The sequence below is a fragment of the Schistocerca serialis genome, unplaced genomic scaffold (assembly GCF_023864345.2).
Source record: "Schistocerca serialis cubense isolate TAMUIC-IGC-003099 unplaced genomic scaffold, iqSchSeri2.2 HiC_scaffold_849, whole genome shotgun sequence".
Classification (NCBI taxonomy): domain Eukaryota; kingdom Metazoa; phylum Arthropoda; class Insecta; order Orthoptera; family Acrididae; genus Schistocerca; species Schistocerca serialis.
In genome coordinates this window covers 12,073,664-12,101,420 of record NW_026048462.1, presented here as the reverse complement: position 1 = coordinate 12,101,420, position 27,757 = coordinate 12,073,664, and the positions used below count along the sequence as shown (strand labels likewise).

At 44.2% G+C, this 27,757-nt stretch overlaps 1 protein-coding gene across 1 annotated transcript in view; it reads left to right on the top strand.

Moving 5' to 3' along the window:
- Window positions 1–18,551, top strand: part of LOC126452318 (dehydrogenase/reductase SDR family member 11-like) — a 39,992-nt gene extending 21,441 nt beyond the window's left edge. Inside the window, exon 4 of the mRNA XM_050091061.1 lies at window positions 18,418–18,551. Within this exon, the coding sequence (XP_049947018.1) occupies window positions 18,418–18,551 (134 nt within the window). The remainder of the gene's footprint in view (window positions 1–18,417) is intronic.
- Window positions 18,552–27,757: the final 9,206 nt, after the last annotated feature.

Below are 27,757 nucleotides of genomic sequence, written 5' to 3'. Positions count from 1 at the left end.
AAGTCTAGGGGGCGATGACATAAGCGGTTTGGTTCCTTAGAGATTCACACACACCGATTAGAAATAATTGATGAAATAAACGGGCGGCAGGACTGAGTCCGCGCATCTACTAGCACAACTGTGGGCTAACCCCACAACAGGACTTGAATTTAACAGGACTTAATTTAAGACCTACGAACCAACGGTCAACGGTTTCAACTCTCTGCATTCGTCAGTACGCCAGCTACTCAGACACACCCGTCCAGATGTGACTTCCATACACCACTCCTTACTTCAAAGCTCCAGAGGTAACACTTAACAAAGCAAGGATGATACGACGAGGGCCAGAATCGATAGAACGCGAGCAGAAATGGCGCCAGTACGATCGCCCTAGCGCACCTTCACAGAAGCCACTACTCATTTTTGCTTTACAAATTGCGTGTAGCATAAGAAGTAAAGCTGTCACATAATATTGACACAATTTTCGATAAAGCATTGTTCAGTTCACTAAGTTTGATACGCCTAGTCAATGAAAGAGGAAAAGAGGCAGCAGGTACAACAAAGAAAAGAATCATACGCTACTCTGGGAAAATGCTGAAAGCAAACCAGCCGTCTACGACGTTCCAAGATGGCAGATGAGGCAGTTCCATGATGAAATAGCAAAGACAGTGTGTGGCGGTAAGCCCTATCATGAGCCCAGCTTTAGACTACGTAGCCAAAGAAAACTAATAGTATTAGGCGTTCACAGTCGGGCAGATAAGGCAGTGCCATATTGAAATAGCAAACACACTGCGACATAAACCAGTTGTTGAGACTAGAGATAGGACACGTAGCTGTTGTTCACAGCTAATGGAATTTGAACGAAAAATAAACAGGAAGAATCTCTTAGCACACACACACACACAAACACACACACACACACACACACACACACACACACACACACACACACACACACACACACACACACACACGAGGGAGGCCTAATTTCGTCCTATATACGTATAAGCAGGAACTACCTCGAACTGGGACACAGGCTGACAATTACAGTAACTGTAGTGCTGCGGTATGAGAGAGATATCAGCGTATTACAGTATTCGAATCTGTGGAATTAGCTTCAGAAAACGTCCATCTGCTACTCTGTATCGTTCTGATCTGTAGTAATATCCGTACAACGACAGTTACAATCATTCCATTACACAGCTGATGGTTGCCCATAATCGCAACTGCGAATACATTTCATGTCACTGAAGGCTGTCGTCCGTTGATGAACAGCGGCAGTAGCGGCGCAACATTGGGCTGACCTGTCTGGGGTTTGAATGAGTCTCCAAGGCGTGTGCTGTACAGGCCTAGACAGTTATCCTGGTAGACGACACAGATTAATATAGCGTTACTATGGCTAGAATAAACTGCCATTCGGCTTTATTATCTCTGATCTCAGATAGCTATTGCTTTCCTCGAAGCCTTCCCAACAATTGGTAAAATCTTATTATTTTATACACACTGATGAGCCAAAACATAATGATCAATTACTTAAAAGTCTGTTGGTCCACATTTGGAAAACAAATGAGCGGCGACTCTCCGTGCAATGGATTCTAGAAGCTCGTGATAGGTTTTCAGATGTTTTCCCCGGTCAAATATTATTTTTAAGCGTACGTGAGGAAAAATGTTATGGTTACTTTGTGATTGGAAATCTTCGCAAGTGAAGAAAAATCTTTTATATTAATAATTCGTTGAAAAAATTCGTTTCATGCTCTAGGGGTAGCGTCTTTGATTCATAATCAAAACGTCTACGGTCCCGGGTTCGATCCCCGCCACTGCCTAAATTTTGATAAATAATCAGCATTGGCGGCCGAAGACTTCCGGCATAAGAAGTCAGCCTCATTCTGCCAACGGCCTTGTCGAAGAGTGCGGAGGAGCGGATAGAGGTTCAGGGCACTTTCTTGTCCTAGGGGTGGGAAATTCCCCCTAAAGGCGGAAGAATCAGCAATGATCAACGACGTGAGGATGCAGAAGGCAATGGAAACCACTGCATTAAAGACACGTAACGTGTATCCACAGGACATGTGGCCTGTAATTCAAGAAGTGTCATGATGATCTCTCCATTGGCAAAAGATTCCGGAATAGTCCCCCATTCGGATCTCCGGGAGGGGACTGTCAAGGGGGAGGTTACCATGAGAAAAAGATTGAATAATCAACGAAAGGATAACGTTCTACGAGTCGGGGCGTGGAATGTCAGAAGCTTGAACGTGGTAGGGAAACCAGAAAATCTGAAAAGGTAAATGCTCAATCTAGATATAGCAGGGGTCAGTGAAGTGAAGTGGAAGGAAGACAAGGATTTCTGGTCAGATGAGCATCGGGTAATACCAACAGCAGCAGAAAATGGTATAACAGGTGTAGGATTCGTTATGAATAGGAAGGTAGGGCAGAGGGTGTGTTACTGTGAACAGTTCTGTGACCGGGTTGTTCTAATCAGAATCGACAGTAGACCAACACCGACAACGATAGTTCAGGTATACATGCCGACGTCGCAAGCTGAAGATGAACAGATAGAGAAAGTGTATGAGGATATTGAAAGGGTAATGCAGTATGTAAAGGGGGACGAAAATCTAACAGTCATGGGCGACTGGAATGCAGTTGTAGGAGAAGGAGTAGAAGAAAAGGTTACAGGAGAAAATGGACTTGGGACAAGGAATGAAAGAGGAGACAGACTAATTGAGTTCTGTAACAAGTTTCAGCTAGTAATAGCGAATACCCTGTTCAAGAATCACAAGAGGAGGAGGTATACTTGGAAAAGGCCGGAAGATACGATAAGATTTCAATTAGATTACACCATGGTCAGACAGAGATTCCGAAATCAGATACTGGATTGTAAGGCGTACCCAGGAGCAGATATAGACTCAGATCACAATATAGTAGTGATGAAGGGTAGGCTGAAGTTCAAGACATTAGTCAGGAAGAATCAATACGCAAAGAAGTGGGATACGGAAGTACTAAGGAATGACGAGATACGTTTGAAGTTGTCTAACGCTATAGATACAGCAATAAGGAATAGCGCAGTAGGCAGTGCAATTGAAGAGGAATGGACATCTCTAAAAAGGGCCATCACAGAAGTTGGGAAGGAAAACATAGGTACAGAGAAGGTAGCTGCGAAGAAACCATGGGTAAAAGAAGAAATACTTCAGTTGATTGATGAAAGGAGGAAGTACAAACATGTTCCAGGAAAATCAGGAATACAGAAATACAAGTCACTGAGGAATGAAATAAATAGGAAGTGCAGGGAAGCTAAGAAGAAATGGCTGCAGGAAAAATGTGAAGACATCGAGAAAGATATGATTGTCGGAAGGGCAGACTCAGCATACAGGAAAGTCAAAACAACCTTTGGTGACATTAAAAGCAACGGTGGTAACATTAAGGGTGCAACTGGAATTCCACTGTTAAATGCAGAGGAGAGAGCAGATAGGTGGAAAGAATACATTGAAAGCCTCTATGAGGGTGAAGATTTTTCTGATGTGATAGAAGAAGAAACAGGAGTCGATTTAGAAGAGATAGGGGATGCAGTATTACAATCGGAATTTAAAAGAGCTTTGGAGGACTTACGGTCAAATAAGGCAGAAAGGATAGATAATATTCCATCAGAATTTCTAAAATCATTGGGGGAAGTGGCCACAAAACGACTATTCACGTTGGTGTGTAGAATATATGAGTCTGGTTGGTTGGTTGGTTGTTTGAGGTTAAAGCGACCAGACAGCAAGGTCATTAGTCCCTTGTTTCAAATAGACCCCATTCTGCTAACGGGACATCTCAGTATAGTCAGAAAAATAAAACGGAAAAAGGGGAAACGTTAAAAGGGCAGTCACGTTGTCTTTAGTAAAAGCAAATGAGGGAAGTTGGCAAGAGAACGAACCCAACACTATGCTGAAGCAGCATAGGCAAGACCACCTGTGACTTAAAAGGTACAACTGCTATAATGCAGAAAGTACGTATGGGAATAGAAAAACTAACCAAGCCTTAAAAAGAAAGGGTAAAAACAGAGTAAAAGGGGCAGAAAAGAGGATTCCAGTCAGGGAGGTGAATCGGGAATCTCCGAACACTGCCTACAGTGGGAGACACCCAAACACTCACCGCCCTGCCCCAACACCAGAGGGAGATTAAAAACTTTAAAACTGACAATAAAAACCACTCTCCCGGAGGAAACCTAGAACCAGAGAGACCATCCGGGAATCGTCAGCCAACATCAAAGGTAAAGTGTGGGGGAGTCTGTACTTAGCACGCAGAGCCAAAAGAAGGGGGCATTCAACCAAAATGTGGGCCACTGACTGGAAGGCTCCACAACCACATAGCGGGGGTGGCTCATCACGCAAAAGGAAACCATGGGTCAGCCTGGTATGGTCAATGCGGAGACGACACAGTGTGGTCAAGTCCTTGCGGGAGAGGCTAAAGGAAGAACGCCATGGGCCTGGATTCACCTTAATGGCACGAAGTTTATTAGACAGTGGAGTAGCCTCCCAAGAATTGGCCCATGACTGTGCAAAGTGGGATTTGATGTGAAGCCGTAAATCCGCTGCAGGAGGGGTTACAGAAAACGGGGGGTAAGTAACTGCTCCCCCAGCCAAACGATCAGCGAGCTCATTACCTGGGATACCCACATGGCCCGGGACCCATAGGAAGTCAATGGAACAAGCAGCACGGTGAAGATCAGCGAGATGGTCATGGATGGCAGAGACCAAGGGATGGCGCGAAAAACACCGGTCAATAGCAAGAAGGCCACTCATCGAGTCCGTACATAACAAAACGCGGTTGTGTTGGGATTGTTTAATAAAGGTAAGGGCCTGGGAAATTGCCATCAATTCCGCAGTAAACACCCCACATGAGGGTGGCAGTAGATGATTTTCCGTTCCAACAAAGGACGTGAAGGCATACCCAACATGATCAGCAGATTTAGAGCCATCAGTGTAAAAAACAACAGCATCCCGAAACTCCCATAAAATTTGGCGGAAAAAGGAACGGAACATGACCGGGGGGATGGAATCTTTCGGACCGCGGCGGAGATCCATCCGAATTCGAGGCCGAGGAACTAACCAAGGAGGGGTGGAGGGGAGGGAGCGAGGAAGATAGGACAAAGAAGGAAGCCGAAAATCACGGTTAAGAGACGCAAGGCGCAGCCCAACCGGTAAACCCGCCCGAGGGCGGGAGTCAGGCGGGCGACGTCCATGGCCTGGGAATAGGATAGAATAGGAAGGATGAGCGGGAGAAGAACGGATAGTAAGGGCATAAGACACCAGAAGCTGGGACCGCCGAACAGAAAGGGGGGGGATCCCAGCTTCAACCAGGAGACTATCAACAGGGCTAGTAGGGAAGGCACCAGTGGCCAAACGGATACCACGATGGTGGACTGGATCCAGCACGTGCAGTGTGGAAGGAGCAGCTGAACCATAAACTTGACAACCATAGTCCAAACGTGACAGAACTAGAGCACGATAAAGACGGAGGAGGATGGAATGGTCCGCACCCCAAGAGGAGTGGGCAAGGAAGCGAAGGACATTGAGTTTACGGAAACATCCTACCTTCAGGAGTCTGATATGGGGCAGCCAAGTGAGCTTGTTGTCGAAAAGAAGACCTAGGAAACGAAACTGTGGAACCACAGGCAATCTTTGTGCAGCAAGATAGAGCTCTGGATCAGGGTGGATCGTAGTACGGCGACAGAAGTGGACCACCCGCGATTTTAAAGGAGAGAATTGAAACCCGTGTGAGAGGGTCCATGCAGAGGCACGCCGTATAGCCACCTGGAGCTGCCGTTCTGCAGATGGCATCGAGGAGGAACTAACCCAAATGCAGAAATCATCCACATACAGGGCAGGGGCGACCAAGGGACCGACAGAGGCCACAAGTCCATCGATAGCAATGAGGAAAAGAAGGACACTCAAGACAGAACCCTGTGGGATGCCCGTCTCCTGGGTCCGTGGAGAACTAAAAGCAGTACCAACTCGAACTCTGAATGACCGATGGATCAGGAACTGGTGGATAAAAATCGGGAGTGGGCCCCGAAGACCCCACTGATGAAGGGTTTGTAAGATGTGATGGCGCCAGGCCGTGTCATAGGCCTTGCGAAGGTCAAAAAACACTGCAACCAAATGGCGGCGCTGGGAAAAAGCCTGCCGAACTGCGGATTCCAAGCGAAGCAAATGATCGATTGGGGATCGTCCCTCTCGAAAGCCACACTGGTAAGGGGACAATAGATCCCGAGATTCGAGGACCCAAGTGAGCCGACGGGCTACCAGCCGTTCAAGTAACTTACAACCAACACTGGTCAAACTAATTGGCCGATAGCTGTCAACAGATAGGGGGTTCTGACCAGGCTTAAGGACAGGAACCACAATGCTATCCCTCCACTGAGAAGGGAAGTCACCCTGGAGCCAGATACGGTTAAACACCCGAAGAAGATGGTGCCGTTGTGGAGCACTGAGATGTTGAAGCAGCTGGTTATGAATGGAATCTGGGCCAGGGGCCGTATCATGAGAAGAAGATAGAGCAGACAGAAATTCCCATTCAGTGAAAGGTTCGTTGTAAGATTCTGACTCACAAGTGGTGAAACAGAAGGTGACAGCTTCAGCCTGCTGTTTTTGATGAAGGAAAGCAGCTGGATAGGAGGCCGACGCTGATGCCACTGCAAAATGGGTCGCAAGATGTTCTGCGAGAACTAATGGGTCCGTACAAATGCCATCTGGGAGGTGAAGGCCTGGGAGGGTGGACTGCCGATGGCAACCTTGGAGAGAGCGAAGTGTAGCCCATACCCGTGACAGAGGGACAGTGGAACCAAGGGAAGAAACGAATCGTTCCCAACATATCCGCTTGCTCTGTTTGATTAAATAACGGGCTTTAGCGCGAAGGCGCTTAAAGGTAGAAAGGCTGGCTACAGATGGGTGCCTCTTAAAGTGTTGCAAAGCTCGACGGCGATCACGGATGGCAATGGCAATGGCCGTACTCCACCACGGGACTTGCCGACGACGAAATTGTCCAGATGAGCGCGGGACAGCAAGGTTAGCAGCGCGAACAATCGCGTCAGACACGTCACGTAGAACGTCATCAATACAACCCGACAAAGAGGGAGAAAACTCGACCTGTGCAGTATATAGAGGCCAATCGGCGCGGTGGAAAGACCAACGAGATAACCTGTCCATCGGGGAGTGGGAAGGGAGCGTGATAATCAACGGGAAATGGTCACTATCACAAAGGTCGTCGTGTGGCGACCTGTGTAATGAAGGGAGGAGAGAGGGAGAAGAAAGAGAAAGATCAATGGCAGAAAAGGTACCATGACCAGCACTGAAATGAGTAGGGGAGCCATCATTAAGAAGGCACAGGTCGTGGTCTGCAATAAATTGGTCTATAGGAAGACCTCGTCTAGATGGAAAGGCACTGCCCCACAAAGGATGATGAGCATTAAAATCCCCAAGGAGGAGGAAGGGAGGAGGAAGTTGCTGAAGAAGGGTGGTTAAGGCAGCAGGTGTAAGAGTCCTGTCAGGAGGGAGATAAAGATTGCATACTGTGACTGCAGAGTCTAAGTGGACCCTAACAGCAACTGCTTCCAATGTAGTTTGGAGAGGAATCCACGTGCTAGCAATGTCTGTACGGACCAACGTACAAACGCCACCAGAAGCCCGCAAGGGTCCGACCCGATTTCGACAGAAAACACGGAACCCACGGAGGGTCGGTGAGTGAGCATCAGTAAAATGAGATTCCTGGAGAACCACACAAGCTGCTGAGTAGGACGAAAGAAGGGATTTCAATTCCGGAAGGTGACGATAGTAGCCATTACAATTCCATTGGAGAACCACAGAACGATGGTTTAAATGAGGGCTGAACACGCTAAATCCAGTCATACCGCCGGGTCCCCACCCGTCACCGACAAGGAGGGGGCGACATCTATAAACGACAGGTCAGAATCCGGTTGTGAAGCCGGGGAAGGGGCCTCCGGTGACACCAGAGGCTCTTTGTCCCGGGACTTACGTTTCTTCTTCTTTTCAGGCTGAGATCGAGGAGGGCTGTGTGGCATAATAGAGCCAGCTGCAGCAAGATCAGGAACAGAAAGAGACCGGGCGACCTGGGGGCCGATAGACCGCGGCTCTCGCGGTCGCCGCGCTGCAGCAGACCTTTGGCCTGGAAGGTGCCGGGAAGGGGCATCCCGGGAGAGGCGCCCTTGACCGGCAGACGCCGAAGGAGTGGGACACTTCTCCGGCTGGGGAGGGGGAGCAGCGCCCAGAGGAGAAGGTGTGGGAGCCGCAGGGGAGGGGGGAAGGAGAGGGGTCCGGGATGGGGGTAAGGAAGGGGGAGGAAGGGATGAAGATGTAACCAAGGCGTAACTAGATGTCATGGACACAGGGTGCAATCGTGCATATTTCTTACGGGCCTCTGTGTAGCTTAAACGATCAAGAGACTTATACTCCTGTATCTTTTTTTCTTTCTTATAGACTGGGCAATCTGCTGAACGTGGAGAATGACTACCATGACAATTTACACATACAGGAGGGGGAACACAGGGACTCCCCTCATGGAGTGGACGTCCACAGTCACCACAGAGAGGGTCCTGGGTACAGCGAGAAGACATGTGGCCAAAACGCAAGCACTTAAAACACCGCATAGGAGGTGGGATGTATCATCACATCACAGCGATAGACCATAATCTTAACTTTCTCAGGAAGGGTATCCCCTTCAAAGGCCAGGATAAAGGCACCAGTATCAATACGATTATCTGTAGGACCCTTCTGAACACGCCGAACAAAGTGAACACCCCGCCGTTCGAGATTGTCCTGAAGTTCCTCATCAGTTTGAAGGATGAGGTCTCTGTGAAAAATCACACCTTGTACCATATTTAGAGACTGGTGAGGGGTAATGGACACGGGAATTGTGCCAAGATGGGTACAGGCACGAAGGGCCTCAGATTGGGCAGCTGAAGCAGTTTTTATCAGTAACGAACCCGACCGCATCTTGCTCAGGGAGTCCACTTCGCCGAACTTGTCTTCAATGTGTTCCACAAAGATTAAAGGTTTGACACTGGTGAAAGTATCTCCATCAGTCCTGGTGCAAACTAGATAACGGGGGAAAGGTTTTGCCCCTAGACGACGGGCCTGACCCTCCAACCAGGGGGTAGCCACGGAAGGGAAGGCCGAAGGGGCAAGAGAAGCAGCACTTGAGGAATCAGTACCACGCAGAGAGACGGCCGCAGAAGAGCGGCCAGAGTTTTGGACCCGTATGCGTTTCATCTGCATAGCGTCGGCCCTGATACCACCCACTCCGATCAGGGGCTCTCCTCACGGGCGCCACCCAGCCACAGCAAGGGCCGTCTGGCACGGCGGCCATTGCCGGGAGTTCCGATGCTCCAGGATGACGAGCAACCACTCCAAGGCATGCATGAGGAGGTCACAGCTCAGGTATCAGAAGTGTGATCCCTGCGTGTTCAGGGGGCTCAACCAAACGGGTACATAGCGACCCCACCACACGGGCTGGCTACCGTGCTGGCTATGCACCCTAGCATCAGACAACGACGTAAAAGAAAAGGTGGAATGTACGAGGAGGGCACACGTCGGAGACACTAGGTAAGGTGCTCTTCCCCAAATGGCTCACACTATGGAAGAGAAATTTTGGAATGGAGGTCAAACCCCGGAGGGGGACCAAGGAATGCCAAAAGGAGGAGATTATTACGCAACAAAGCCGGAGTGTAAAACGAACAGAACCAGGAGGATAGCGGGGGCCAACATAAGCAAGGACACCAATAGAGGGAGAGGAGAGGGCGAGGGGAAAGGGGTATGGAGGGGAAAGGAGGGGAAGGGAAAGGAAATGCAGCCCGGGAGCGAAAGAAGGCTGCAATGGCTCGGGGCCCCGTGCTCGCCACGCACGTATCCACAAAAGAGTTGTGGACCCCCTGGGGGCAATATATGAGTCTGGCGACATACCATCTGACTTTCGGAAAAGCATCATCCACACAATTCCGAAGACGGCAAGAGCTGACAAGTGCGAGAATTATCGCACAATCAGCCTAACAGCTCATGCATCGAAGCTGCTTACAAGAATAATATACAGAAGAAAGGAAAAGAAAATTGAGAATGTGCTAGGTGACGATCAGTTTCGCTTTAGGAAAAGTAAAGGGACGAGAGATCAATTCTGACGTTACGTCTAATAATGGAAGTAAGGCTAACGAAAAATCAAGATACTTTCATAGGATTTGTCGACCTGGAAAAAGCGTTCGACAATATAAAATGGTGCAAGCTGTTCGAGATTCTGAAAAAAGTAGGGGTAAGCTATAGGGAGGGACGGGTCATATACAATATGTACAACAACCAAGAGGAAATAATAAGAGTGGACGATCAAGAACGAAGTGCTCGTATTAAGAAGGGTGTAAGACAAGGTTGTAGCCTTTCGCCCCTACTCTTCAATCTGTACATCGAGGAAGCAATGATGGAAATAAAAGAAAGGTTCAGGAGTGGAATTAAAATACAAGGTGAAAGGATATCAATGATACGATTCGCTGATGACATTGCTATCCTGAGTGAAAGTGAAGAAGAATTAAATGATCTGCTGAACGGAATGAACAGTCTAATGAGTACACAGTATGGTTTGAGAGTAAATCGGAGAAAGACGAAGGCAATGAGAAGTAGTAGAAATGAGAACAGTGAGAAACTTAACATCAGGATTGATGGTCACGAAGTCAATGAAGTTAAGGAAATCTGCTACCTAGGCAGTAAAATAACCAGTGACGGACGGAGCAAGGAGGACATCAAAAGCAGACTCGCTATGGCAAAAAAGGCATTTCTGGCCAAGAGAAGTCTACTAATATCAAATACCGGCATTAATTTGAGGAAGAAATTTCTGAGGATGTATGTCTGGAGTACAGCATTGTATGGTAGTGAAACATGGACTGTGGGAAAACCGGAACAGAAGAGAATCGAAGCATTAGAGATGTGGTGCTATAGATGAATGTTGAAAATTAGATGGACTGATAAGGTAAGGAATGAGGAGGTTCTACGCAGAATCCGAGAGGAAAGGAATATGTGGAAAATACTGATAAGGAGAAGGGACAGGATGATAGGACATCTGCTAAGACATGAGGGAATGACTTCCATGGTACTAGAGGGAGCTGTAGAGGGCAAAAACTGTAGAGGAAGACAGAGATTGGAATACGTGAAGCAAATAATTGAGGACGTAGGTTGCAAGTGCTACTCTGAGATGAAGAGGTTAGCACAGGAAAGGAATTCGTGGCGGGCCGGATCAAACCAGTCAGTAGACTGATGACAAAAAAAAAAAAAGAAAAAAAAAAAGCTGAGCCGTCAATCAGCTTATAATTTTGAAGCTTGGATTACTCGGAAGACCATGAGTGATCACAAAGTCCCATTCCCCCTATGGCATGTTCGTATATTCTCAGCATGTAAGATGTGAAATTCTCCAAATTGCTGGCATGATGGCAGTAAACGTACGTCGAACAGAATTCATCTGTCTCGCAACGTGTGACAGAAACCTTCGGCTTAATGAACCCCATAAAACTTATTGCACACAGGATGACAGATCAGGACTTCGAAGCGGCCAATCCAAAGGTACACGCGAATGGACAGAACGACATCCAGTCCGTTTGTAATGAAATGTATCATTGAAGCTTTCTCTAATGGCGATAACAGAATGGACTGGTGCCATATCCTGCTGGAACCACATACGACCGTGCAGTCCCCGATCTTGCAAATACGGAATAAACAAATCGCGTAACATGGTGAGATACGCAGTGTGATTCACAGAACCGTTGAAGAAATATGGAGCAACCAAGTGGGTTACAGACATTGCAGCCAATGTCATGACATATTGTGGGTTGTGGTCAAGTTCGTCATAAAAATATTGGTCTTCATTACTCCAGAAACGTTTCTGGCTCTTGCACTGCGATATATTACACACTTGTCCGAGAAAAACAATTTGTGCCTTGAAGGAATAGTTGCTAAGTCATCAAGCATTCACCCCCACACAAGCCCAATGACTTTTCGGGTGTCGTTACCATTCATTTCCTTTGCAAACGAAGGTTTGAATGCCTTTAGCTTGTAATCATTCCTCATATGATTTTGTTATGTAGAGTATGGAACTCCCAATTCCAATGACCGCTTACGAATGGACTTCTTTTAGCGAATGTTCGACAGACACTGCATCCTTCATATAATTTTGCATTAGTATTTATAGTCTTCCTGATCGCATCTCATGTTTTATACATTGAGATGAAATTGGTTTTTCTCACACCGTAAAATTGTTAGGTTTGGTAGGGAATATTTATGAAACATTGCATTGAAATCTAGACGAATATTTCTTATTGATTTTGCTGTATGAGGTCGTTCGTGAACACACATGCTCATCACGATCCTTTCCTAGATGGTGCAAGTGCGCACATCAGCCATGATTTAGATATATGTGACTGCCTACAAGAAAAAGAGAACAATGTAGTTTCCCTGCAATACATAGGGGTTAATGGGACTTTGTGATAACCCTGTAGAAGTAGTGACGAAGAAACAAGCAGGAAAGCGCCCCATCTTCTATTTACAGGCGGTCATTAGTCCTTGACGTCTTATTTTCACATACCACACATAATTATAGCTCTTTTTGATGTAAATACGTATTTGAGACAGAGCCAGATATGGGAAACAAGTGAGTACAACAGAAGTGAAAGATTTACAGTCTAAATTATTTTGAACTATAACTCCAAAATTAAATACGTCAACCAGAATTAAGTGATGTCAGTTGCAGAGTGTACAACTAAAATGTGTTCCCTCTTTCTCGTTCCGTGAGCAGAGGCGAGCGTGCAGTGCGGAGGGAGGAGCACAAAGACCGCCACGGGGGCGGGAGGGGGGAGGGTGTGACAGGCAGGGAGCAGAGGCGAATAGAGATCTCGCATTACGTCTAATGTGCACGCTTTGCGTTTCGTACCGATTGCTTTCCTGTAATTCACATGATAGGCGGGAGAGAAAAGTTTTGTGTCAGTGCGTATGTACGTAGACTGTTATCTTCACGTGTGGTATATATTGACAGCACACCACAAAGATAAAGAAATACCCGCTCACCTGTTAGTCGCGCACTGACCGGCTGTTCGCTGCAACGCTGAACAGTGGTAGATCGCCGACTATGGCAGCAGTTGCAAAAGGCACGAAACGTATAGAATTAAGTCAAAAAATTCCTAACAGAACTGTGGCTCTCAAGAAACAAGACTAAGTGGACAGACGATAGCATGTGAAATAGGACCCGCAATAATACTGGTTTGCATTTGGCTAGCTATTTCGCCGTGAGACAGAACAAATATTGGCCTTCTTACAACAAAGGAAAGCACTGATAAAGTCAGCCAAATTGCCATCCTCACGTGCACCCATTATGTTCGTATTTTCGTCTTCGCTTACTTCAACCAGTGCATCGCTAGTCTCTTATATTTTGTACTAAAGATGGACGACTCCATCAAATCTACTTTCCCACCACTCAGTGGCTTCAACTTTAGGATACATAAAAGGGGCGTTCAACAAGTAATGCAACACTTCGTTATCTCATCCAATTCCGGCTGGCAAAATGCGGAATTTCCTGTGGGACATGGTGGAATATTTCCGCTTCACCCCTCTAGTTTTATGAAGTTTCAACATCTGGCGGCGCCATACGTAGAATTCAAAATGGCGTCTGTAACAAGTGGTGCGTTGCAAGCAGAGAGTTGTTGTTGAGTTTCCTTCGTCGGAAAACCAGAGACTCACAGGTATTCGTAATAGATTGCAAAATGTCTACGAAGACCTGGCGCTGAACGAAAGTAAGATTATTCGTAGGATGAGGCTTTGTCATCGCAAATAAGGTCGCGAAACCTTGCGATCTCCCGCGGTCTGGGCGGCCGCACACAGCTGTCACGCTTCATCTGTTGCAACGAGTAGCCACTCTCATTCGAGCTGATCGACGGATCGCAATAAAATACGCAGTCGTTCTTGAATTGGAGTACTGAAAGATGTGGGTTCCTTGCCGACTGACAGAAGACCATAAAATAACTACGAAGAACCATCTGCGTGGAATTACTTGCCCGTCAAGAGGTTGATCGAGGCAATTACTTGTAAGAACAACCACAAAGGCGATGAAACACGGGTTCATCACTTCGAGCCGGAAATACAGCAGCAGTCCATGGAGTCACGCCACACCACATCTCCTGTGAAGAAGAAATTCAAAGCCGCATCCTCAGACGATAAAGTCATGGCGACGACCATTTGGGATTCTCAAGGGGTTATTCTGTTTGCTGCCCTACTTCACGGGGCAACGATCAACTTTGAACTGTGTTCTGTTACCTTCAGGAAACTGAATGAATTCAGTGTGCTCGTCGCCACAAAAATGCAAACAAACTGCTCCTTCTCCAAGACAATCTAAGCCCTCACACAAGTATGCGCACCCGAGAGTACAGAACTTCGTTGGGCTGTTCCTCCTCAGCCACCGTACGGCCAGGATCTCGCACCTCCCGACATTTGTTGGGTCCAATGCCTCCGATGTCGTCCAGTAGAGTCGTACCATGTCAGCATACTGCCTCTCCCAGCGAGCCCAGCGAGGTGGTGCGAGGCCTTCACATTGAACGGAAATAATGTTGAAAAATTGTGATTTGTGCCCAAAGAGTGGGGAATAATAAGGTTTAATAGAATCCTGAATAGAACCAACCTACTTTCAGAAAAGAAACGCTGCGTTACCTATTGAACGCCCCTCGTCTATGACCATCAAATCTGCCCAACGTCGCACGGATACAGAAAAGAAACCAAAAATTGTTTTCACCAAACAAAAGGGAACTGCGTAGCACGATGCCTTTGCAGCTAGAATTTGCGACTAGAATTAGGGAATAACTACTGCAGGGAATTAGAAATGCTTGAGGATTTATCTAAAATTCGCTTTTGCATTCCTATGTTCTTGCCTTTCATATTAGTACAGTCATTCCTAAACAAATGAATATGACATAGTAAAGAATAAGGCAGATGAAATAATTAAAATGTGACGTAAGATTTTAGTTATTGTTGTCAATTGCTTACGTACGTGAATGGTGCTTATTGACACTGCCGGCCTTTAACGTTAACGTGTTAATACGCACCTTCTTAAGGAGTGGTTGGTATGAATCTCGGTCCCAGGTATCGGGCATAGCTATCAGCCCATATCAAACGTCAGTCACCCTATTTGCGATAGTAACCCCCCCCCCCCCCCCCCCCCCCCCGCAGAATGATTCTCCATCCGTCCCCGCTCCGACTTTACATGCCTGTAACTCTACCAAGGTGAGTTCAACCTTGCGACGGGAAAGGATCAAAGTCAGTTGGCTCAACAGTGGACGCTATGAGGAATGCTGGGATAGATGAAGAATAAACTGGAATTCAAATAGCTGAGATAGATATCTTACAAATGCAGATGACAGCATACTGGTTGCTGAAGGCTTGGCTCTGAGCACTATGAGACTAAACTGCTGTGGTCATCAGTCCCCTAGAACTTAGAACTACTTAAACCTAACTAACCTAAGGACATCATACACATCCATGCCCGAGGCAGGATTTGAACCTGCGATCGTGGCGGTCACGCGGCTCCAGACTGTAGCGCATAGAACCGTACGGCCACTTCGGCCGGCCGGTTGCAGAAGGTGGAAGACAGTTAAACATCCTCTTACTTAAGGTGAAAGGAGGAAGTACAGAGGCTGATCTGAGTTAGAGCGTCAAGAAAACGAAAATTATGCAACTGCACGTATCACTTCATGGCATACGGGAGGAGCAAAAATGGAGGTAATTTCTGTGATGTTGAATGCAGCTACGAAATCAAGAGACCGTTACCGCTTTGAGGAGAGGGGAATTACAACACGGTCAGTGTTTTAAGGAGTAGAGACGTAACCTTACAACAAAAATCTGTATAGTCAGTTGTGATATACGGATGTAAGACCTGAATCGCAAGAAAGGCTGAACGGCGTGGAATTGTGGTATTGGAAGAAAATTCTTAAGAGTTCCATGGATTGAAAAGAGTATGAATACAGTAAATAAAAACCCAGACTGCTGCTTAAACGGTATAATAAAGAAGCAAAAAAACAGACCTGCTTTAGGGACATTACGAGAAGACACCATTCGATAGAAAAGACGGTAATGCTGGGCAAGATCGGAGGCAGAAGAAGAGGGCGGGCAAGGATGAGATGAATCGATGGCGTCACATCAGTAATGGTTTCGGAACTTCTGCAGGAGAAAATGCAGGACTGAAGAAATCGACATGCTCTAGTTCATGGGGTCATGGAGAGTGGGAATCGACTAAACAAATAGAGAGAGAGAGAGAGAGACACTACATACCAAATTAATGCAGTTTTACTTGTTGGATTGATCCGAGAGGGCGAGCTAATGCTTGTTCATCTACCCTCCTACTTTTATCTATTTTTAACCAGGGTTATACAATGGAATAATTCCCTGCCGCATTCATTAGTATAAGTTTGGCACAGCCACCTTGATTCTCAAACGCAGTTTGTAAATAGCGAGACAAACGAACGTTCATCTACTAGACAGTGGACCAAGGCAGGTGAAAGACCTGGATGTGTCAGGTTGTGTACTAGCAGAGCACCTCTGTGATGCGACTTGCATTAACTTCCTTCATCAATATTGTTAGTATTTACCACTTTGTAACGAAGCAATTATGTATACCTTTGGTATTATAGCTATTTTTAACCTACAGAACTAGTTTCATTAATTTTTGTTTAAGTTGAGTCTTTTTCGATTAGGCAGCAGGTTCCATTCGCACAGTACGATTGAAATATTTTACGATCTTCTCACTAGAGGCGACTTGTTTTGTTTTAGCTGTGTTCTTTGTAGTTTAAATTCATAAATTTATTGGATGTTGGATTTTAGGCACATTTCTGATAAAATATCAGCTACAAATGATTTATGATGATTCCTTCAAAATATTAACGCAATACTAAAATTGAAAAATAAAATATGAGATTAATGAAATATAATGAAATAAAATTTTTTGATAGTAAAGGAATTACAGTGTTACGTACTGTTTCATAGTGTCAAAAGTGGGACGCTTTAAACTAAAATCATTGACACAAATCCTCAGCGAGGCGACGAGTCTATTTACGCATACAATGGATTAAGAACCTGAGAGCTTTCTAAAAACATGGTCTGCGTTCCAAAAGCATTACGTAGAGTGAAAAAAAATTTGTAATATCGGAAAGTGTGAACATATTGGATTGAGACCGATAAAGAGAAGGTTGCAAGTGTTGGAAGCCAATAAAGACATGTTTGCATCCCATCTACTGGCCTTTGACGAAACGTGAATATACAGGGTTGTGCTAAACAGTCCGAATAGCACGTAATGCTGTTGCAGGGTAAGTTGTGCTGAGAATTAATTCGATACGTTGCAACGTGTCCGAGTAAAAGACAAAAGGAAATCAGGCCGTTGCAACTTGAGCACGCAAATTCAAGAGGCCCGCCAGAGACAGTGTCGCCAAACATGATCGTTTGTTTCCCGAATACCGAGCAAGAGAGCGACACAATAATTGGACACGGGAAGGCAGTAAGGATCGAACCAGAGCCGAAGGCTGAGTAGTCTCGTATGTTGCCTTCCATGCTATAATAACTGATACTAGCTGCATCTAGCGGGCCGCTTGAATTTGTGCGCTCAAGGACCTTCAGTGCTTACTATTTCTGAACGTATCGAGTTCTTTTCTTAACAACTATTTCTCAACTCAGCCTACACTGCGAGACCCTCAAAAGATTTTCAGACTGCATCCGACCGCCCTGTATATAATCCAGAATGAGAAAGGTCCAGGTACATGCGACGCATCACCTTCCGAATACTAAACAAATGTAAGAGGTAGCCATCGGCAAAAAAATTCATAATTACTATTTTGGAATGATAAGGACGCAGTTATTGATTTTCTGTAATGCCGCTGTTCGTAAATAGCGAGGGACACGTTCACCTTTTACAAGCATAAAGCCGTCACTACCACGAAGAGATTACAAAAGAACACGGAAGCGGTTCAAATTCACAGTGGTAATGCCAAACCGCACGAATCTTTGGCAGCTAATCTGGCACCTTCTTAGACTGTATCAAGATCTCTTACACTTCGCACAGTGCAGATGTGACACCCTCCGACTTCTACAGGTTGGACCCGTCTTCAGCGTCTCAAATTGATAATACTGGTGACATAAAGTGGCTGTGAAGATGTAGATACAACAGTTTGCACTCGACTTCTTGTGACGAGGATTACAGAATCGGCTTAAACGGCGATGCTCTGTCACTACATTTAAAATAGTGGCTGTTCTGAGTAGCTTCATTGTATACAGGATCACTAACTTTAACAGCATAAGCATTTCGAATGATGTGTCGGTACACAGGGTTTCACTGCAGTCCTCGTCCTTCGCTTTATTGCTGACTGATGACGACAGCATCCTGTGTTCCCAGATGGACAGACAGCCGAGTGGAGGCACACACTGGACGTCAACGTCCTGGGGCTGTCCGTCTGCACGAGGGAGGCCGTCCAGAGCATGCTGGACAGGGGAGTCGACGACGGCTTCGTCATCCACATATGCAGGTAGACCTCAAAGCGTTTATAGCGATACTTTTTCGTCTTGTGAGTCTGTATAGAGGTATGCTTAAAAATACAGCCATTCAGCATGTGATTGTCAGGGAAGATGCTTTATTGGGCTTCTTAGCTTCCGATAAACGTCGACATCAGCTACCTTGTGAGAATGATTCTTTCGGGTACATCAAAACCGCCCTATGCTCGAATTCTGCACTGACACCTGCGATAGCTCTGACATGACGATCATTTCATGAGATACCTTAGGGAGGAAGTAATAAGTTTCTTGACAGTTCTTGGATTACAGTACTCCTCTTCATCATGTAGCAAATGTAGAACTACTTAAACCTAACTAACCTAAGGACAACACATACATTCATGCCTGAGGCAGGATTCGAACCTGCGACCGTACCTGTCGCGCGGTTCCAGACTGTAGAGACTAGAACCGCTCGGCCATCTCGGCCGGCTGCGAATAATCAGCGTTCTTATAATTTCCAGCGGAATCCATAGATTCAGACTACCAGAGTGGAAGTGAACGACTAATAGGATCGATAGGTAAGAAAGATTACATATTTTCTTCTTGGTGTTTCCAAGAAAATGAAATTTTGATAGAAAATATTAGGCCAGACCGCTGAACTAGTAGAACCAGTTCTACCAGTTCTACTGTCCCCGGTAGCAGCCGCCTGAGTTCTATTCTGGGAGTCATGCGGAAAACGTGTAGTATGAACATGTAATAATGCCTAATCGGAGAATAAACGCGGGATAACTAAACTGTTGATTGTGGCAGGGGTAGTGAAGTTAACCGTAGAGTAAGTTACATAATTAGTGATAATGTTTATTAGAATGAAGGAGGAGAAGAGACGGGAAATCACAAATTATGGAAGAATAAGACGATTCCAAAAGAATGTTGAAATGTGTGTGAAATCTTATGGGGCTTAACTGCTAAGGTCATCAGTACCTAAGCTTACACACTACTTAGCCTAATTAAATTTACCTAAATTAGCATAAGGACACACACACACACACACACACACACACACACACACACACACATACACACATACACACGCGCGCGCGCGCGTGTGCAGTAACAAGTAAAACTGAAACCAATGCGTAAACGCAGAGGAAACGGGAGAGTCCAAAAAGCGAAGTAAGGAATAAATATTTGTAAACTAAAACAAATTCTACGTGTCACACGTAAAGTGATCGTTTCTGTGTTTCCAGTCGCGAACAACTCGTTTAAGGAAATACAGTTGTATGAAATCCCACACAGACACCTCCTTCAGGAATGTAGGTTGTATAAAGAAACAGCGAAGTTTGTTGCAAATTGTGCTAAAGAGGTGACTCCTTTTAGACGTGAGAGGTGCTTCTGATGACAGTTGCTAAGAAATTGGATAAGAATTAATTAATCTAGGTGCAAATTATCGAGAAGTCAGCGTTTCAGATGTTATGTCAAATATTTCTACTGTAAGTATACATGCCAAAGAAGCGGCTTCTTGCAGTCCGAAACCGTAGAAGACCTTGTGTTATTAAGTTATTAATAAAAAATTGTCTCCAACGGTTGATACACGTAGACTGATCGTATAAAAGGTGCATTATTTGACACAGCACATTACATCAGCACAGATTGGTGAATAACGTTCTATTTATAACCGAATTCCCGGATTTCTCGGTTAAAATTACTTTCTCCCGGGTGTAAATACTTTTTCCTTGTTAAGTGACAGGATACTTTTCCTTGGAACTGTAAAAATTAACAATCCTTTGAATGGTTATATACACCGGCGTAGTACTTCTCGGCCATTTAGAAAACCAAACTCAGTAAAAAAAATGAAAACATGTACGCTGCATATTTTCGTATTACGAAAGTGTAAATTTATATTCCACCGAATCTGCGCAGGGACCAGCCGCACAGTCCATGACTGCAGCGCCTCAGACCGCTCGGCTAATCCCGAGCAGTGACGATCCCAAATTTATATAAAATTTTCATACTACTACTTTTCGATCTCATGCTTGAGAAACTTAAGCATATGAATGAAATTTGAAACTAGTTCCGAACAAAGCTTTTGCTTGTAGTAGGTCTCATAAGCATTTGAAACTGGTACTTCGTGAATTACATTTTCTCGTGTTATAAAAATGTCCTTTGTGCCAAAACATTCTCGTTTGATTGGTGTTTGTTAGAATAGCTACAATATTAGACAAGCCTATTTCGTTTTATCTAGCAGACAGTGACAAAACACGTAATCAGATTCAGAAACCACACAAGTCTTGGGGACTGTTTGTATTAACGGCTTTTTCAGTACCTAGACAAAGAATCTCTTTCCGCGTAGCAAAACATTTAACGATCTTTGATGAGGTAATAAATTCTTTCCCAGAAAGGAAAGCACGTCATGTAAATCTGTAACAGTTAGAGAAAAAAATGCTAGGTTTAAGGATTGAAGAAATGTGTACTGACGTGCTTGTCTCCTCTATTGGTTTCATTTATCCTGTATTTAATTTTATGTCACAAAAAAGCAAGTTTTAGCTATAGGGAATAAAGAACGCAAATTTTCTGAAGAGTTCTTGTTCTCCCGGTTACAGATTACCCCATCCAATTTTGATGGTTAGTTTTTTTTCTGATGCACAAAGCAGTCTCAGTTTTAGTGGGAAAGATGATAATCTTCACGTGACCGACGCTTACGTTAAGTGATTTTGCTGTTTTCTCTTCGTTTATTGCTCTCACGTCAAGTGAAAACAAAATAGGTTTCTGTGGCCAGGAGCTATCAAGTGAATTAAAATACATTGACATGAGTACGGAAGGCTAAAATATGTTATCAGTTTCAGATTTTATTTCCACCTTTCTGACAGTCAAGCATAATCGCCTTGCAGAAAAATGAAGTTATTTTTGTCGATTTGCTAAAGAGATTTGGCTTTTAGCAATCTTTTCCGCTGATGCAGTCAATTTATCTGAAACGAAGTGTTTAATTCCACACTAATGGCTGGTTTCAGCTGTTCGCTGCATTTTAAAAGTGCATGTTTTCATCTTTTAGCCCGTATGAAATTATGTCATAATGAAGAACCAAACATGAAATAATACATTACAGGCACTCCAAGAAAATTTACATCCGAATCTGGACATACGAATGTGCACTTCAAGCCGAATTACGCGTTTTGGTGTGGTTCACGAAATTCCGATGCTTTTGGAGTATCCTCTGATGTCTTGTTTCTTTTATGACAATGTAAGAACGTTTAATGTCTTACGTCTACAAACATACGAGCTTCCAGTATCCTAGTAGCTGCGCAAGCGCGGTGACGCCTGTTATCTGGCGCTCTCTGAAACGAACCTATTTCTAACAGGTCCCGGGAAAATATTGAGAACGCTTGTTTGAAAAGCGTTACTTTCAAAATAAATTACCTTATATATAAGATGAACTATGTGCGAGAATTTACGATAAATTCCTTAAATCACGGAGAGTTCGACTCATTTAAAAATGAAGTCTGAGTACGAAAATTTAGAAAAATTTCGAGCTCAGAAAATCAGACAGTCATGTCTGTATTAAAAAAATTTCTGGCACATTTGTGCGATGTCCTAAGTGTAACACGCACAAAATAGATCAACATTATATGTGAAAGCTTAGCTTCTCTTGCAGCTTATTAATCATAGAGATCAAGATTATATGTGAAAACTGTGCTTTTCTTATAGTAATAATAAGTATATTAATTTAAACCATTAACGTTTCCTATCTGTGTGTACGCGCTGCTTAACAGTGATATTGCTCTCACGTGTCCTATGTTCGAATATCCGCTGTCATCGCCTGGCGAGATCTCGTGACATGAGCTATGACTGGCTACAAACGCGAATTGCAGTCTTTCTTTCAATGCTTCGGAAAGTGACATGCTGCGTTTGGTAGAATATAAATTTACACTTTCGTAATACGAAAATATGCAGCGTACATGTTTTAATTTTTTTTACTGAGTTTGGTTTTCTAAGTGGCCGAGAAGTACTACGCCGGTGTATATAACCATTCAAAGGATTGTTAATTTTTACAGTTCCAAGGAAAAGTATCCTGTCACTTAACAAGGAAAAAGTATTTACACCCGGGAGAAAGTAATTTTAACCGAGAAATCCGGGAATTCGGTTATAAATAGAACGTTATTCACCATTCTGTGCTGATGTAATGTGCTGTGTCAAATAATGCACCTTTTATACGATCAGTCTACGTGTATCAACCGTTGGAGACAATTTTTTATTAATAACTTAATAACACAAGGTCTTCTACGGTTTCGGACTGCAAGAAGCCGCTTCTTTGGCATGTATACTTACAGTAGAAATATTTGACATAACATCTGAAACGCTGACTTCTCGATAATTTGCACCTAGATTAATTAATTCTTATCCAATTTCTTAGCAATTGTCATCAGAAGCACCTCTCTCGTCGAAAAGGAGTCACCCCTTTAGCACAATTTGCAACAAACTTCGCTGTTTCTTTATACAACCTACATTCCTGAAGGAGGTGTCTGTGTGGGATTTCATACAACTGTATTTCCTTAAACGAGTTGTTCGTGACTGGAAACACAGAAACGATCACTTTACGTGTGACACGTAGAATTTGTTTTAGTTTACAAATATTTATTCCTTACTTCGCTTTTTGGACTCTCCCGTTTCCTCTGCGTTTACGCATTGGTTACAGTTTTACTTGTTACTGCAAATACTTCCTCACTCTGCATTATTACAAATACACGATGAATGAGAAGCCTGTGATGGATGTAGTTGCACAGGGATGAAGGCACGTTTAGCGTTTTTGGAGTCAAACATTAACTAGGACTGGGCCATGGCCAGGAAAAGAATTGGGATTTGGCTTGGCCGTTGGAACTAACAAGGCCAGAAAAAGCCGTGATAGAGCTGTGGGTAAAGAAATGGCTAATGCAATGGACCAAATACACCTACGCTTTGTTACTTACGGAGCAGAGACCCGAAGATTTTCGGAATTATTTAAGAATGGATGGAAAATGCATTTCGGAGCTCCTGAACGTCGTCAAACGATAGCTACATATCATTTCTAGCCACTGGCGGAATTTACGAGGACCTCAGATTCAGCGCAAATAATCACCAAAATTATCTAGAATGATACTTCTGCAAGGTGATTCATAGTTGCTTGAGGAAACATTCGTGATGAAGAAGCGAAGCGAAAATTAAATTATATTCACGTAAACTTTATGAATTTATGTTCGTATGTAATAATAATATCCCCTGTAAGGTCAAGAAACTCATTTCAGATTAGAAGGATGACAGCAAATGGCGGCGGCGCATATTATGTAATAAATTCAGCAAGATATTCATAAGAAATGAAGCACTTAACAGTTGTCAGAACGTACGAAAAGTCCTCCACTTCGCTCTTCATAGCAGAAGCGGTGACGATAGGTTGAATTTTTGTAACACTTCTAATAATGAACATAGTGGATTTCATTAATAAAAGTCCGTGTACCGTCTATAATTCGGTTATTAGTTATTTTCGATACGTATCGGAAACGAAATAAAAATCCAATCTGTCTCTATTTAAGGTTATCGGAAATACGGAAGCGTCCGATCCCACCCGTCTGCCTTGACCCAATACGTCACAAATATGGCGGAAACAAAAACACACACACTTTCCACAAGAAGCCTAATGACACTAACGGGACAAGCGCGGGAAATGGGGTGTTTTGGGTGGAGGGCAAACTAAATATAAACAAATTTAGACGCCTTGCGTAGCTACAACGTGTAAGTGAAGACAGCCATGCATGAATACCCACCCACCTCCCCAGGGGTCATAACGCCTGCAACCCATAGAAGATAAAGATGCTTCAGTAGCTGATTAGTATTTTTTGTCTTTTTTAAAAAGAAATCTCACGGGATAGAACGAACAGATCAGAAAGATAAATATAGTAAACTAAAACAGAAATTCGAGGAAACATATAATTAAAATAAGTAATAAGTGTTTTTAAATTTTTAAAAAAATCTCACGAGATAGAACGAACAGATCAGAAAAGTAAATAAAATAAGATAAAACAGATCTGGAGACAGCCACACTCAAACCAAACTCCGCGCCGTCATGACGTCACACAGGACAACACCCTTACGTCACGGGTCAAAGCCGACGCGTTGGATCGGACGCTTCTGTCGACCCAGGTTATCTGACATTTCTGGTGAGTATTGGAAACAAAATCGAGAAACAGACAGACGACTAACGATTATTCACAAAAGTGCGTATTTTTTATGTTCTCTATTTGCCACATGATACTACTACGGATTCGTTAAAAATGAAAGAAGCACTTCATTTCTTACCCCTCTATTGCTGTACTGCTCACACGCCATGTCCCACAGATATCTGAAGACTCGAAAACTTTCCAGAAACTCTGTCATCACAATTCCGTCTGCTTCGCACACCGCCATGTTAGCCACATTTGGACTGCATTGAACCCCGCGCATAGTGACTGAAAAGGAACTGTTGTCGGGCGGCTTGCAGGACAGACTACACAATTTTTACGGCGAATGGGGGCGTGGGCAGGCGGGTGCGGCTGTTTGCTAGTCTTACCTAACCAACCCACCGCAAAGAAAAATCGGTCTTTCGACCAACAAGCCTACAGGCGTACAGTTAATCGGTCGGTCGGTCAACAAGCTACACACGCACAATTTATCGGTCGGTCGATAAACCGGCGCATGTGTAGGATTGGGTCCTTTACTGACAGTGAGACTCTGACTGTAACTGAATGAGAGAAAGAGCTCGAAAATCTAGATTTCACATTAGCAGGTTCCGATGTCTCATAATAGGCTTCTAACTTCAGTATTGAAGGATTTCAGTGCTATATCTTGCCAGGTATGTAGTATACCGAAGCAACGTTACGACAGATCACTGGCGACACACGCTGGGGAGTTACTGGCAATGCTTGAGGAAAGTTCGGTTGGGTGGCTGACCACGATTTCTCGCGGGAGTTTGCTTGTAACCTCAGAATAGTTCTTTCAAACAACTATGAAATTATTGAGTGATGTAACGCAGGGGTTAGCACACTGGACTCGCATTCGGGAGGTTTACGGTGCAAACCTGCGTCCGATCATTTAGGTATAGGATTTCCGTGATTTCCCTAAATTGCTTACTGAAAATGCCGGGATGGTTCCTGTGAAAGGGCATGGCCGATTTCCTAGTCCACTCTTCCATAGTCCGAGCTTGTGCTCCGTCTCTAATGGCCTCGCTGTCGACAGCACGTTAAACTAACCTCCACCCCCCGAGCTACGAAATTGAAATAAATATTTGTCCAGATCTATGGAACCACAATTTGTCCACGGAAATTGGTGTCACTAAGAAACTGTGCGCCATAAAGGAAACAGAGGCAGCTCAGCGTCGGGAAGCAGGAAATACGGATTTGTCATCGGTTTAGGGTCTCAATGAACAATATTTGCGTATACAAGGCTCCTACATACACACACCAATTTATCGGATGACAGAATGACCAAATTGGTCGCAACCTACACACGTCTGAACCGACTACCCACGGTCATTATAGTGCCGCCCTGTTTGTTTTCTCTTCAGTTCATTGCGTTTTTGTTCTACGAGATCGCGCCTGGTTTTTCATAGAGAAGGTAAGAAGAGAAAAAAGTTGATACAAAGCTGTGGGCAAAGAAGTGGCAAGGGAAGAAATTCACCCATGTTCAGGGTGAGATCTTATAATTTTCTTGATTATTTAAGAAGGGGTGAATCATGCATTTCAAAGCTGCTGGACATAATAGAACCATTCTTAAAGGAAAAATAATGCAGTCCTGAGAGAAGTGATGAACTCCGAGGAGAGGCTGTTAGCTGTATTACAATTTCTCACCATTGGCGGCAGACCTAAGATTCAGTACTGTCATACCGCTACAATTATTAACTAAAATTATTTCTGAAACGTGCAACGTGACCAACAGTTGACAGAGGAAATAAATCATGATGAAGTAAAATAACTAAAACAAAAGACTACCATGAAAATATTTTTAACTTATTTACGGATGTAGTAGAATAGATGACCTGCAAATTTCAGAAACTCATTTCATATTTGAACAAGAAAGATTACACTTGAGGGCGGAGCGCATCATCTAGTAAATACAACAGATACGTAAGAAATGAAACATTTAGCGGCTGTTAGAATAGTTGAATTGGGTTATTTGGGGGAAGAGCCCAAACAGCGAGGTCATCGGCCTCATCGGATTAGGGGAAGATGGTGAAGGAAGTCGGCCATGCCCTTTCAAAGGAACCATCCCGGAATTTGGGTGGAGCAATTTAGGGAAATCACGGAAAACCTAAATCAGGATGGCCGGACGCTGGATTGAACCGTCGTCCTCTCGAATGCGATTCCACCTCGCTCGGCGTTATAATTCTAATAAATAAACAAATAAAAATTAAAGATCCCACAGTTTGGTCTACAGGGAAATTAATATCTAAAAACAGAATTAAAGAAGATCGACAGACTTAATCTCGTGTTGCACATAGAGAAACCATTATGGATTCGTTAAAAAATGAAATAAGTACCTCATTTTTTGCATCTCTATTCTTACACTCCTCGCACGATTTGTCGCGAAAACATCTGCAGTCTTTGAATTTCTCTAAAAATTCAGTCCTTAAAGTTTCGTCCGCCTCGGACGTCTAAATGTAAATTACAACAGAATTTAATTCAGAGAGCTGTCAGAACAGGAGTTTTACTCATGCGGTTGGCACGATCGCGCTACACACGACACAATTTCTTGGGTTGGTTGTCAAGTGGTTGGACGCGCCCGACATCTCGACAATAAAAGCTCGTCGGTCGGTCGGTCAGTCAAAACACCGACATACAGCCAATTTATGAGACTGCCGGTTGGTGGGGCGCCACGAGAGGCGCTGCTATCGAGTCACGTGACCTGCCTGATGGCTGCAAGGCGTGAAACTAGCAGCTGTGGGTTATTGGTGTTACTTGGTTAGCTTCGCGCGCATCGAGTATTACTGCGTTTTGTTGTGTGCACAGAGTTGGCAGGAGTTGTTTTGTTTTTGTTGTTTTGGAGAGAGAGGAGGCGTTTTTGTTGTTTCGGAGAGAGGAGGAATTTTTGTTGTTTGTTTGGAGGGAGAGGAGTAGTTTTTGTTGTTTGGAGAAGGAGTTTTTGTTGTTTTGGAAAGAGAGGAGGAGGTTTTGTTGTTTTGGAGAGAGAGGAGGAGGTTTTGTTGTTTGTTTGGAGAGAGGGGAGGAGTTTTTGTTGTTTGTTTG